The sequence below is a fragment of the Mauremys reevesii genome, linkage group 1 (assembly GCF_016161935.1).
Source record: "Mauremys reevesii isolate NIE-2019 linkage group 1, ASM1616193v1, whole genome shotgun sequence".
In the NCBI taxonomy this organism is placed as follows: Eukaryota; Metazoa; Chordata; order Testudines; family Geoemydidae; genus Mauremys; species Mauremys reevesii.
In genome coordinates, this window is record NC_052623.1 from 243,386,911 (window position 1) to 243,400,954 (window position 14,044).

A 14,044-nucleotide genomic window follows, 5' to 3' on the forward strand; every position below is an offset into this window, starting at 1 on the left:
GAGGTAAACCCTTTAGCAAAAGGAACATTTACAAAGTTGAGAAAACAAAGATAAAACTAACACGCCTTGCTTGGCTGTTACTTACAGGTTTGAAATATGAGACTTGTTCAGAAAGGTTTGGAGAGCATGGATTGATGTCTGGTCCCTCTTAGTCCCCAGAGCGAACAACCCCCAAAACAAAGAGCACACAAACAAAAGCCTTCCCCCCACCAAGATTTGAAAGTATCTTGTCCCCTTATTGTCCTTTGGGTCAGGTGTCAGCCAGGTTACCTGAGCTGCTTAACCCTTTACAGCTAAAAGGATTTTGGTGTCTCTGGCCAGGAGGGATTTTATAGTATTGTACACCGGAGGGCTGTTACCCTTCCCTTTATAGTTATGACAATATCAATTCCCAAATCAATCTTTTAAACATTTCTGCATCAAAACTAGACCACCACCAGCATTCAGTTTTCAATATTCTGCATTCTTTCCTCATCTAGCAAGGATAGAAAAGAGTTCCAAATACACCTTTTCCTCCCCCTCAGGGTATCTTGCAATATGGCTCAGTTTGTTGGCTGACAAAACAAGTGGAGCATAATCAGAGCTTTACCCTGAGAGTGTACATGGGGGCCATGAAGAGCCGTGTGCGGCTCTAGACCCACAGACTGTCATTGCTTTAGAGAACAAATTCTTCCTACCCACCCTTCCCAAATAACTCGCTTTAATAATAATAGTTTAAACATTTTATTAAAAGCTTTCAGAAAACTTGCATTTGGCACTTTGAGTTTTGACACCTAGCACAACTGATGTAAAATCACCAGTGTCAGGCAGGGACATATTCAACCAGCTGCCAGGATGTCATTTCCAATCAATGGGCATTTCTTTGGAAGCAGGATCGCTTGTTGACCAGCAGAGAGAGACTCCCAACTGTCCTAACTCATTCATAACCAGTTTAGTATCTTGAACTATTATACCAAACCCATAATCTGTGTAACTGATGCATGGCTAAGCAATTGCCCAGAATAAATTTGATGGCACATAAACTGGCCAAGGAAATATCAATATAATATACTAATCTCAGGAAGAATTTACTAGCTGATACTTCACCTAATGCCACTGAAAACAGTCTTCACTTGGGGATGAGGAAATAAAAATTGTAGATAGAAAGATGTGGAATATACCGAATGGGGCTGTACAAAAGCCACTAATTTCCTACTTCAGTCTACCAAGATATTCATGATCAGCTTAGAACTTTCTAATTAGGACTGGTACAAAAGTCCCACTACAGTCACTCAGGCACAGGGAAAGACCATGGTGCATCAGGGAAATGTAGGAGCAGGTCCCTTAGGGGCATGTAGGACCTGCAATTACAATGTCCTTGAGGCACTCTGGCAGCTCAGACAGACTCAGAGAGTAATATTGACTCAACCTGAAACTAAACATTTTCTTTTGGATCAATAAACTGAAACACATTTTTTGATGTGGGAATCCTGAAACGTTTCATTTCAACATTTCTGAGTTGAATATTTTCATAACTTTTCATTCCATTAAAAGTTTTGATACTTTGACATTTCATCCCAATTTGGGATTAAACCAAATGCTGAAATATTGGATTTCCTGCAGGATGTAAATTCCATTTATTGATTCCAGTATCGCATTCCAATACTCTTCTGCATATCTGATAAGCAAGACTCATCCATGCCATATTAGTGCCTAATAAGTATTGTCCTGTAATGGAAAAAATTCCACTCAAAGCTATCATTGAATTTTGACCACAAATCTGTGTGTGTGACCTTGGTCAAAGAACTTCACCTCTGTGTGCTCACATTTCCACTTGCCCGTCTTTGTCTGGCTTGTCTTCTAAGGGCAGGGCTACACTACAGGGGAAAGTCGATCTAAGCTACACAATTTGAGTTACATTAGTAGTGTAACTCAAATCGACGTAGATTAGATCTACTTACCATGGGGTTCACACTATGCTATGTTGACGGGAGACACTCTCCCATCAACTCCCCTTTCTCTTCTGGTTCCGTTGGAGTACCGGAGTCGACGAGACAGTGATCTGTGGTCGATTTAGTGGGTCTTCACTAGACCTGCTAAATCAACCCACGGTGGATCAATCGCTACAGTGTTGATCCACCAGTAACTGGAGACAAGCCCTCATTAGAGTGTAAGTTCTTTGTGGGTAGGGCTAGTCTCGTACTATGTGTTTGCACACTGTGCCTAGAACAATGTAGCTCTGATCACCACTGGAGCCTTTTGGTGCTACAATAATACAAATTATAAATAATGATAACAACATCTGAAGTGTTATAGAATTTAAGGGAAAATGAAAGCCTTTCTGAAGCTTTTTAACCATCCAATAAAATTGAATAGAAAATTATACTCCTGCCATAGAATTCTATAAGATTTTAAAAAAAAAGCCATCGATAAGAGAGCATTCTCTAATTAATTCCACAGAACCCTACTGGATTCATCTCATTCCATTTCATAGGACATTGCCACAAGGGAGTCCAAGAGGACAGAATTATTAGTGTTTGAATCTGTATAGTGTAGCTTTAAAATAAATGAAAGCAGCACAATCTTGACTGAAGTTCTGATTCTGCAAATGTTTATATATATAACATCTTTATTCATGTGATTTCAGTGGCACTACTCACGTGAGTATAATTATTCACATGCCTGCAGGATTCCTGAACTAGGAATCCAACACATTTGAATATATCAGATGGAATTAGTTCGTTTCCATTCATTCATTTTAAAAAAAATCAGGAAAACTCTAATACATTAGGTGCCATTGTAAAAATGAACCTTCACTGCAATTTTTTTGATTTCTGCGTACTTAGAACAAGAGGCTGGTCAGTGAATTTAAATACTATGACCCAAGTCCTGAAAACACTTAAGCAGGTGCATACATTTTCTGGTATAAGCAGTCTCATTGAAGTCTATAGGACAGCTGGTATAAACTGTCATTGCTTCTGGGAGTAAATGTCCAGTTTTTAATGGCATCCGCTATATGAAATTAATGATTCAGTTGTAACTTATCTGAAAAGTAGCAGAGTCAGGTTTATGTCATTTCCTTTACTTATATATAAATACAAAGTCTCATCATTATTATTATTACTACATATTTGTATTGTGGCAACTCCATAGTCAAAGATTATAGCTCCATTGCGTTAAGCAATGTAGGCATGAATAATGAAAAGACAAGAGATTTGCGGGGGCGTGTCTGTCCTAAAGAGCTTACAAGCCAAGGTTCTGCAAAGATGTATACACATGGTTAACTTTATGCTCTATGAATAGCCCTATTGACCCCATCAAACTTCTCATCGTGCACACAATTAAGTATGTGTTTTAATTTTTGCAGGATTGGGATTTAAGGCCCTGATCCTGCAATTCATAGCACTCTGCTGCACCTGTCAATGGGGCTCCACGCAGGCTCAGGGATCTCCTCATGTAGGTTCATTTGCAGGATCTAGCCTTATGAGATGAGAGACCGCGGGTGGTTACAACAGAGACAGAGAGAGTAACAGTGAGAGCACTATGATGGTAGCAGTCACAGACGCTAAGCCACTGTCATGTGTTTTGTGGTCATCATGGCATAGGTGAATTTTCCTATTTTATTAATTCTCTGGTTTCATTACAGCCTTTAAGCTATGTAATTAAAATAGCTAATCACCAAATCATCCAAAGCCCAAGATTTGGTGGTGATGGGGGACTTCAACTATCCAGATATACGTTGGGAAAATAACATAGCGGGGCACAGACTATCCAATAAGTTCTTGGACTGCATTGCAGACAACTTTTTATTTCAGCAGGTTGAAAAAGCTACTGGGGGGAAGCTGTTCTACATTTGATTTTAACAAATAGGGAGGAACTCATTGAGAATTTGAAAGTGGAAGGCAGCTTGGGTGAAAGTGATCATGAAATCATAGAGTTCACAATTCTAAGGAAGGGTAGAAGGGAGTACAGCAAAATAGAGACAATGGATTTCAGGAAGGCAGATTTTGGTAAGCTCAGAGAGCTGATAGGTAAGGTCCCATGGGAATCAAGACTGAGGGGAAAAACAACTGAGGAGAGTTAGCAGTATTTCAAAGGCACACTATTAAGGGCCCAAAAGCAAGCTATTCCGCTGGGTAGGAAAGACAGAAAATGTGGCAAAAGACCAGCTTGGCTTAGCCACGAGATCTTGCATGATCTAAAAAATAAAAAGGAGTCATATAAAAAATGGAAACTAGGACAAATTACAAAGGATGAATATAGGCAAACAACACAGGAATGCAGGGGCAAGATGAGAAAGGCAAAGGCACAAAATGAGCTCAAACTAGCTACAGGAATAAAGGGAAACAAGAAGACTTTTTATCAATATTAGAAGCAAGAGGAAGACCAAGGACAGGGTAGGCCCACTGCTCAGTGAGGAGGGAGAAACAGTACCAGGAAACTTGGAAATGGCAGAGATGCTCAATGACTTCTTTGTTTCGGTCTTCACCGAGAAGTCTGAAGGAATGCCTAACATAGTGAATGCTAATGGGAAGGGGGTAGGTTTGGAAGATAAAATAAATTGTGCCGGGAGGTGCTCGACCACTGGCTCTTCCCCAGGCCCCTCCTCCACTCCACCCCTTCCCTCATGGCCACACCCCTGCTCCTCCCCCACCCCACCTCTTCCCACGCCGTTCCAACCCCTCCCTCAAGCGTGCCATGTCCTCGCTCCTCCCCCCAACCTCCTGCATGCCATGAAACAGCTGATTGAGGTGTAGGGAGGGTGGGAGAGGTGCTGATGGAGGGGGCTGCCGGTGGGTGCCCAGCACCCACCATCTTTTCCCCATGGGTGCCCCAACCCCAGAGCTCCCATGGAGTTGGCATCTATGACTCAGCTGCCACTTGACCCTGTAGCTCCTAATCTTCCACCAGCCTAAGTCCTGATGCCACCCCACAACTAACAAGCTGTTCAGAGCTGTAGCACAAGTGTGTGAAAGCACCGGCAGCCCCAAAGCAAGATTCTCTTCTCAAAGTATGTGTTCCCTTGCCTTCTTGTCAGCAGGGTCCAATCCTGGAGATGTTCTCAGAGCACACTTACAAGCTTGGGCCCCACACAAAAGATAGCTGTGTGGGTATATGTCTCCAGGATACTCAGTAGTCCAGTGATTGGGGCACTCAGGAGGGATATAAGAGAACAAGGTTTGAATTCCTATTCTGCTTGACTTAAACACCAGTTTCCCACATTTCAGGGGAGTACCCTAACCACTAGGCTACTGGCTCTTATGGGGTGAGTCTCTCTCTTGTTCTCCATGAGAAAGGGCTGATCTGGCTTTGGTGCCTCTAGGAGAGGGCTCACATCTGAGAATTTGGAGTGGAGGAAGGCACACACCTAAGGTCCAGATCAGTGAGGGTTAGGTGCTTAAATACCTTTGGGATCAGGGCCTAAGCCCTGCACCTTTCCTTTGCATTCACTGTTGGCTAATTTAGGCAGCTTCCGAGTCAGTTTGCTGGTTTCTGATAATCCCTTCTTTAGATGACATACTTTCCATGTACAATGCAGGGGGAGCTTGAACATCTAACTCAGGGCAGAAGATTCCACTGGGCAGCAGGGCACCTAGGAGCCTGGCATTGAAACACTGAGCATTACAATATCTGTTTGGATCTAACCCTTAGGCCTTTTGACAATTTTACCCCCATTTTGTTCCTTACAACTAAAAACTCCACAGATCAGCACAAGCGAAAAACAAATGCAGCCATCCATGTAGGAATTAGCTTTTTGGAACTTTTTATTTTATTTTTTTCTGTATAGCCATGACGTGTAGTGATAAATAAAATCAAATTGCGCTGCATTGCACAAATTAGACTATAAAACATTGTAACAAAATGTAGTATGGGCCTGACCAGTTTGTATTAAACTTTCCTGCTCATTCATTTGCTTCTTGTTGCATCTCATCCCCGTCCTTCATCTCTGATGTCTGTTTAGTTCGTAAGCAAAGACCTTGGGTGAAACGCTGGCCTCAGTGAAGTTAATAGCAAAACTCCCACTGACTTCAATAGAGCCAGGATTTTCCCCCTTGTCTCCTTGTTTCTCTACTAGCCTACTTTTGGAGCTGTATAAATAAATATTAACATAGCTTTTTTGTTGGTTTGCTAATTTTCTCATTCACTTGTATTTTGGAGACATTTTTATACTGAACTACACTTAAACACTGGCATATTAATTCAGCCTTTTGACTAATTGACATTTTCAGAGTATTCTATCTAAATTTCTACTTATTAACCTGCACTGCTACTTATCACTGTACTTTGGCTCTGAATGAAGAAAGTGCATAAGCACATGCTTAACTTTAAGCAGATGAGGCAAAGGAAATACCTCTCCTTAAAGTTAAATTCAGGGCTTATTTGAGTATACGGTACAGGGAAAGTCATGCATTCCACAGTCATGTAAACTGCTTGTGACCTGCAGTTGTAACCACAGTTGTGATCCCTGCAATAGTTATAAAACTATATGCTTCTTAGTAATGTTCATTAACTGAATGATACAGTCACATAGAGCTGAAAGAAAAAATATTTTTAGATTAAAATCACTATAATACACTCTTTTTCCATATTGTCTCTTGACTCTGATCCTACGAGGTATAATATGTGTTAGTCCATACAAAACCACATTGATTTCTGTTGGGTGAAGGAATCTGCCTGAATATTGTAACAGGCAGGATCAGAGCCTTAAAATGTAAAGCAAAGTTTCTAAAACATATAATTAGAAATTCTCATGCACGATATGCATTTTTTGATGGTTGTTTTTCTGTATAAAGTATATTACTTACTGTATCATGATATCTTCCTTCTCTTACAGGTACCATAAGATCATGTGGAATGGTTGGGCCAACACTTGGATTTCTGCTCGGATCTTTCTGTGCTAATCTGTGGGTAGACATTGGAGTGGTAGATCTTGGTAAGACACAGATGACTTACTGAATGATAATACTGAAATATCAGTGACTCAGATGTTCTGTATGTGTTCAGAAACTGTTTGTCAGTTAGCCTTTTCAGAAAGAGAGCTCTCCAATGGGTGCTACTAGTTCAATAGCTAACATTATTACATGTTAGATGGGAAGCTGGATCTGCACAAATGAAAAGAACAATGGGGAGACTATGTTAAATGAACATTGAGGGCCTTCCAAAGAGCTGGTTCTGCTCCAAGTCAAGGAAAGGGCAAAGCTTCATGTGGAGGGTACTTTCATCATCTAAATCACTTTGCCCATCTCTAATCCTGGGTAGAGTTTTAGGTCCCATAAAGGGAGAATGTTGCATTTTTATGGGTTTTCTTAGAAAAGCATTGCAATGGCAGACTGCAGCAAGGAAGGGACATCAAGGAATGCTAAGGAACATGGTGGCCCCGGAATAAGTGACTAGTATTTCCTATTCTTGGATGCTTGGTAACGATCCGCCAACAAAATAGTTTTTAAATTTCTGTATCAAATATGGCTAATCTTAAATGTTTAAATATTGGATACAAATGTTCTTATAAGTTTAAATTGCTCTGTGTACTGAAATATATTATATGTCAGTTAATCAAGAAACAAAAACCTGGCACTTAATTTGGAATCTCTCTCACTCTCTTTTTAGAGAGTTTAACCATAAATCCTAAGGATACTCGTTGGGTTGGCGCCTGGTGGCTTGGATTGGTGATATGTGGAGCAGTCAGTTTTCTGGCTTCATTGCCTTTCTGGTTCCTTCCTTACTCCTTACCAAAAGAAGGAGAAGAAAGAAATTTGAAGAAGCTGAGTGAATCATCTGTAACTATTCAAGAAGATCACTGTAAAATAGAACCCCCAAGTCAACCGCAGCTAAAATTCTCAGAAGCAGTAAAAGGTAAGAGCATATTGGATGATATATTTCACATTGTTGTCTTTCAGGTTTTCATTCAGGGCTGCTTATATGTTTGTACAGCACCTAACACAATCAGGCTGCATCCCTGGATGTTACTGCAATGCAAGTAGTAAATCATCATCATCTTATGTAGTGCTGGTATAACCCCCTGTGAGAGAGTGTTACAGGTCCCTCTCTGTGCCACTCCACAGAGAATATGCGGTGATAAAACTCCCACCACCATCTATGGAGCTTTAGCTAAAGCTGTAACAGTTCATGCTTTTACGTGTGGCAGTCCCCAGTTTAATGTCTCGGTGTGTTAACCATCACACTGGCATGGCATGTTACATGCATAAACATAAGGTAAGAGGTATTGAGCAGGGAAGATAGTGCAGGAAAACATGATTCTGCATTAATGAGTCCTTCATTCCTCTGAAGTTACTCCCCTCTGTTGATAAGATCAAAGTAAAAGAGGGAAATACCAAGCACAGTATTGCCAACACCTACAATTCTCATGATATTCAGTGTTTTTCTTAAAGCCCCAGCTCTCGAAGTCACATGATTATGAGAGACTCTTATCTTTCTTTTTTTTAAAGTAAGCATCTAGCCCTCATGATTGAAGTGGAAAACTTGAAGATGCAAACCCTAAATGCTCACCTGAAGAAGAGCTCTGTGTAGCTCAAAAACTTGTCTCTTTCACCAACAAAGGTTGGTCCAACAAAAAAAGATATTACCTCATCCACCTCATCTCACCAAAAAAAAAGGCAAATAAAATGAACCCTAAAAATATTTAAAATATCATTATTTTTGGGACCCCACACATGAGTTTGAACTCCTAGGGTTGGCAATAATTTAAATAACTTGCAACCACTGACATTATTATTATTATTAGTAGTAGTAGTCCAGTGCTAATTAGAGCCCCCAATCAAGATTTGGACTAAGCACTGTACAAGCACATAAGAGACAGTCCTTGCCCCCAAAGACTTTACAATCCAAGTAGGCCACTGACAGAATCACGGATATAAACCAGGTCTCTGGATTCTCAATCTAGCACACTATCCACTAGACTGCACCGCCTCCTCATGTACTAATATCTCTCTAAGTCAAGTATGGAAGAAGAGGAAAGTCCTCACTGTTATAAGGATGCCCGTTGATAGTGTTTAGCATAAGCAGGAGAAAAATAAATTAAACTTTCTAACACAGCCAGTAACTAAATCAGTGTCTGGTTCATCAGCTGAATACGGACAAAGCTTTCCATATGGCTATTTCATATTTAGCAGAGAATAAGACACTCAACTTTCCTTTCCAGATTTCCTACCAACTTTGAAGAAACTTCTTGGGAACCCAGTCTTTCTGGTGTACTTGTTCCTCACTGTTCTGCAGTATAATTCTATGGTTGGGTTGATAACTTTTGAGACAAAGTTTATGGAACAGCAATTTAACGTATCCGTGTCAAGAGCCATCTTTCTAATTGGTACGAGTCCCTCTTTTTTCCATCCTACAATGAAAAACTGACATGTGTTACTTCATCTTCTATCTTAGGACCAAATCCTCGTTCCACTCATTTCCAAGAGAGTTTTGACACTCGCTTCAGTGGAGTTGAATTTGGCCCTTAGATATAACATGAGTATAAAGGATTCCTTTATGGGTGAGGGTTAAATCTTAAATTGAGACTTCTTATTTACCTATAGTATTTTTGAAATATTTAGTTCTAGTGATCATTTTCCTGTGTTTTTTCATATAGTAAACTGGCTGATAATATATCTCAGACTATGCTTTTTTCTACTACTGATGGGATAATGTCATCTGAACTCTTTGGGATTTTTGAGAATATTGAGGCACTTAGATTCAGATCCCTGAATCTGAACCAATCCCTACTGTTTTCATTATAGGTTGGATGGATCCAAACTGGAAGGGACTTATTCTGGTCCTGGTTTGGATGCATCCAAAATCTCACGAAAGAAGAATGGCTAAAAATCTCACAATAACTGCTTGTAAGATGTCTGAAGTTTGGGGTCAAAATTTCAGGAGGACAGTTTGTGAGGTTTCAACATCATTGAATCTGAGCCCAAACCTTAGCCAGGATTCAGGCTCCAACCTACAAATGGAATCCCAACTCAAGCTCAGCCCAAAATCCAAACACTGCTTCCTTTCACCATCTTTGTTAGCCACCTATGGCCAGACCTCAAAAGGTTTGGAGGCTCATGTCAGCTGAATAAGTGCCTATAAAGTGAGATTTTTACCTGAATTGTCCGAACTTCTAGCACTTGCAAACCTGTGCTGGAAATCACTTACAAAAAGGCAAGGAATATAATGAAAACAGTCTTTTTCTAAGAGAATTACAGGCATAAGGAGAAAATGAAGCATCAAGCAAAACTGAAACAGAACTTTATTGAACTTCAAAGCTCAATCTGAAGACTAGGGCAAGGTCTGGATTAGTGTCTATTTCAGCTCACCTGAATTTTTACATATTCATAGTTAAGAAACTAAAAAAGACAATGAAAATCACAAACTAGCATCAGACTTTTATTTGAATAGAATGCTGTTTCCATAAATGTAAACATCCTTCTGTTCCCTTTTGTTTGCAGGTGTGATACTTTTACCCATTACAATTCTGGGGATGTTTCTGGGAGGCTTTATCATTAAAAAGTTCAAGTTACACATAACTGGAATGGCAAAATTTGGATGTGCCACCTTTATAGCTGCATACCTGTTAAACCTCTTGTACTTCATATGTGATTGTGAGGTGCTCCAGGTGGCTGGTTTAACAGTCTCCTACTCTGGGTTTGTATTCTCGCTGGGTTTGTATTCTTGTCTTCATCGTTCAGAAACACACTTTCCATATCCTTGAATTCTTCTCATGAGAGCTACATTTCAAGATGCCCCCAAAGTAGAATGCTAGGGAGCCATTCAGATCTGAATTTAGATCTAAACTCTGTGACCCTTGTTTGCATACTATAATTTACTGGTATATAACTTTATACACAAATATACTATAACTATTTGTTTGTTTTAAAGTATAAAGTTTATAGTGTTTAGTTAAAGAGAAAAATAATGGGACCACATCCTCAGCTGATGTAAATCAGCTCAATTCTACAGAGGTGAGTGGCGCGATATTGATTTGTGCCAGCTTTGCTGCTTGAGCCCGTACTGACAGTGCACACTAGAGAGTGTTATTAATCAGAGGAGATGCTTCAGGATATTCGGATGCTCAGGGTTAGAGATGTATGGAACTTGGTGGTGTCAGTTCGCAAATGGCTCTGCAGCCCTTGCTTCACTTTCAGCTCATGGCAATTTGCACACTCCACATCAGATTCATCATTGCTTTGCACTTTGTATAGACATTTATCTCTGGGCGTAGTAGGTGCAAACCACTATCATTGACAGACATCAATGGAGATATTGGAATTGATAACATTTTAGACCCAATTTACAGAGGTGTAAATGTCTACCTGAGCTGCAAGGCAATGGAGATTCAAACTCCCAGGATTATATTTTGAGTTCAGTCTAATTCAAAGCAGACATTCAAAAGGAAATTAATCTGAATCCTCTAGTAGAGCTGGGCAAATAACATAATTTTTGGTTCAGTGGCAGTTTCAAAAAGTTGAAAAAAATGCTTCAGGTCAGATTGAAAACCAACATTTTCAGTGAATTGAAAGTTAAAAAAAATTGGGGCAAACCGGTCACCAATGTTCTCTGTAACCAGGCCAGCATGACTTGGAGTTTAGTTACAATAGGATCTCAGAGTTTTGTTCAGTGGAGACTACTGTGGCCAAGTTCAGTCCCTGGCAATCAGGCAGCCTGTGGAATTAGAGATGATGCAGGAGGATTAAAATGACAGATTTTGATTGCTCCCAAAATTAGGGGTACCTCAAAGATGAATAAGTAGGTCAAGTAATTGCTTCTCCATACCCCAACAACTCACTAATGGGGGGTTTACCACATCACGGGACCTTTCTGCTGAAGTGAAAAAGAGACCTTGTGCTTCACAGATTATTTCAGCCATCTCGGCACTCTGCAGCCACATTAATATCCATAACTGTGAGATGAGCAAGACCACAACTCAGGGGAAAACACAACTAAAATACTTTTCATTTGAAAAATTCAGGGGGTGGGAAGGTAGGCGGGGGGAAGTGATTGTTTTCCTTCAATGGCATGGTTTTAAATTGGGCACCCAGGCCAAGATTTTCAAAAGCACTTTGTGGTTTTGGGTGCCTGAATCTTTGGGTATCCAATGTCACACACCTTAAAAGCATCCGATTTTCAGAGGATGGGAGCACAGCACTTTTGGAAAATGTGTTCATGCATCTCAAGTTGGACACCAAAACAAACCAGGCACTCCCAATCACTAGTCATTTATGAAAATCTTGGTTCTAGTCAGCAAGATCTTAAAGTAGTCCCTTGATCTCACTTGCACCAGCATAAATCAGAAGTAACCCCACGGAGGTCAATGGTGTTATTCTGGGGTGAAACCAATGTGAGATCTGAATAAGGCAACAGGTGTCCAGCCTGACCAGTTTTGCAGGGTTGCTGCCGAGTAGAAGAATTCAGATGAGAGCAGTTCTCATGAGTCAGTGCTTGTCTACACTTAACAGTACAGCAGCACAGCTGTGCCACTGCAGCTGCCCTGCTGGAGAGCTTTAGAGTAGACACTACCTATGCTGAATGGAGGGATTCACCTATTGGCATAGGTAATCCACCTCTCTGAGAGGTAGTAGCTAGCTTGATGGAAGAATTCTTGCACTGACCTAGCTCTGTCTACATAGGGACTTAAGTCAGTTTAACGATGCTTGTCAGAGGTATGGATTTTTCACACCCCGACTGACGTTGTTAAACCCACCTAATTTTCTAGTGTAAACCAGGCCTCGCACACATGTATCCAACAGACCAAGGAACAGCATTGCTACTGCTACTCTGACCAAACAACTGGAGCTATAACAATCATGTAGGGGGTTATACCACTACCTCGCATTGGTAGGGGTAGTTGGAGGGAGGAAGGATAGAGTTAGTCTGAAGATGGCAGTGATTTCATGTTTGATTTCCCACCCCCACCCTGGGCTGAATCTTTCACTACATCTATTAGGAATCCCATTTTGTGTCTGTTAATGTCATCCTTGTCACTGATGATCCCACCAAAGATAGCTAGTCAGAAATGGTTTGCAATTTGAAGCTACACTCCAGCAAAATTCTTAATGGTAAAACCAAGAGAACCTTGGCTTAGATCAATTTAGCTGACATTCTACATGCAATTACTATCTATCAGTTCTTCATGCTCCACCGAATGCAGGCTGCCCACAGAGACTGCTTTACTCCACCTCATTTCTCTGTGCTTGGTCATTCATGTGTTGTAGATGTTTATTTTTCTAATAAGGAATTGTTTTATTTGATGAGTTAAGATTCTACTTGTAATCTCTCCAGAGTAAAACAATCTTCCTTCCCAAAAAACAACTTAATTGCCAGCTGCAATTCTGACTGCAGCTGTGTATTGAATCAATGGGATCCTGTATGTGGAGACAATGGAATCACTTATATGACCGCATGCTTTGCTGGGTGTAAATCATCTATCGGGACTGGAAAGAATATGGTAAGTCAGTAGATAGATATAAAAGCTTTTCTGTTGCTCATTTTTAATTCATTTTATTTTATGCTTAAGCAACGATGTAGCAATAGATACCCATTCTCTACCAATATACCTCTGAACTAGTGAATGGATAAAGCAAAAAAGCATCCAGCTGGGAATTTCAAGGGAGCTAAATGCCTTGCTCCACTTTCAGGGGAACCCAGTGGAGTTAGGCACCCAACTCCCATTGGAATTCAATAACCTAGATTCACTCTTAGATTTACTTTGCTTTAAAGTTTTTTTTTTAACTTAGTTATTTTTTTATTTTTTTTAAACAATTTTTTCTTACTCAGGAATGTGACTGTAAATATATATTTCTCAGCAAATCTGTTACTCAGATGTAGGCGGATAGAATGCTGAATACTTCAGTGACAAAAATAAATTTTTACTGCCTTTGTTCCTGTTAGCTCATGGGGCAACACTGAGTAAGAGGATTTGTGCATTATTAGCAGAATTGTTAGCTATATTCCAATCAGTCATACCAGTGCAAATACATAAAAGACAACGAATTTCCTCAAATGCTTATGATGGTTTAATTTGGCTTGCAAAATCTTTATTACTGAGGACAATGTGTGAGATAGAAAGATCCTAGTA

General features: G+C 40.2%; 1 protein-coding gene across 2 annotated transcripts in view; it reads left to right on the plus strand.

Annotated features, from left to right (window-relative positions):
• LOC120384529 (solute carrier organic anion transporter family member 1C1-like) overlaps positions 1 to 14,044 on the plus strand; it is a 39,507-nt gene that overhangs the window by 13,847 nt on the left and 11,616 nt on the right. Inside the window, exons 7-11 of one of the 2 annotated variants that reach the window (XM_039503380.1) lie at positions 6,815 to 6,913; positions 7,588 to 7,833; positions 9,140 to 9,304; positions 10,419 to 10,614; positions 13,249 to 13,414. In XM_039503380.1, coding sequence (XP_039359314.1) covers positions 6,815 to 6,913; positions 7,588 to 7,833; positions 9,140 to 9,304; positions 10,419 to 10,614; positions 13,249 to 13,414 — 872 coding nt within the window. The remainder of the gene's footprint in view (positions 1 to 6,814; positions 6,914 to 7,587; positions 7,834 to 9,139; positions 9,305 to 10,418; positions 10,615 to 13,248; positions 13,415 to 14,044) is intronic. The other variant, XM_039503388.1, reaches the window with a different exon arrangement.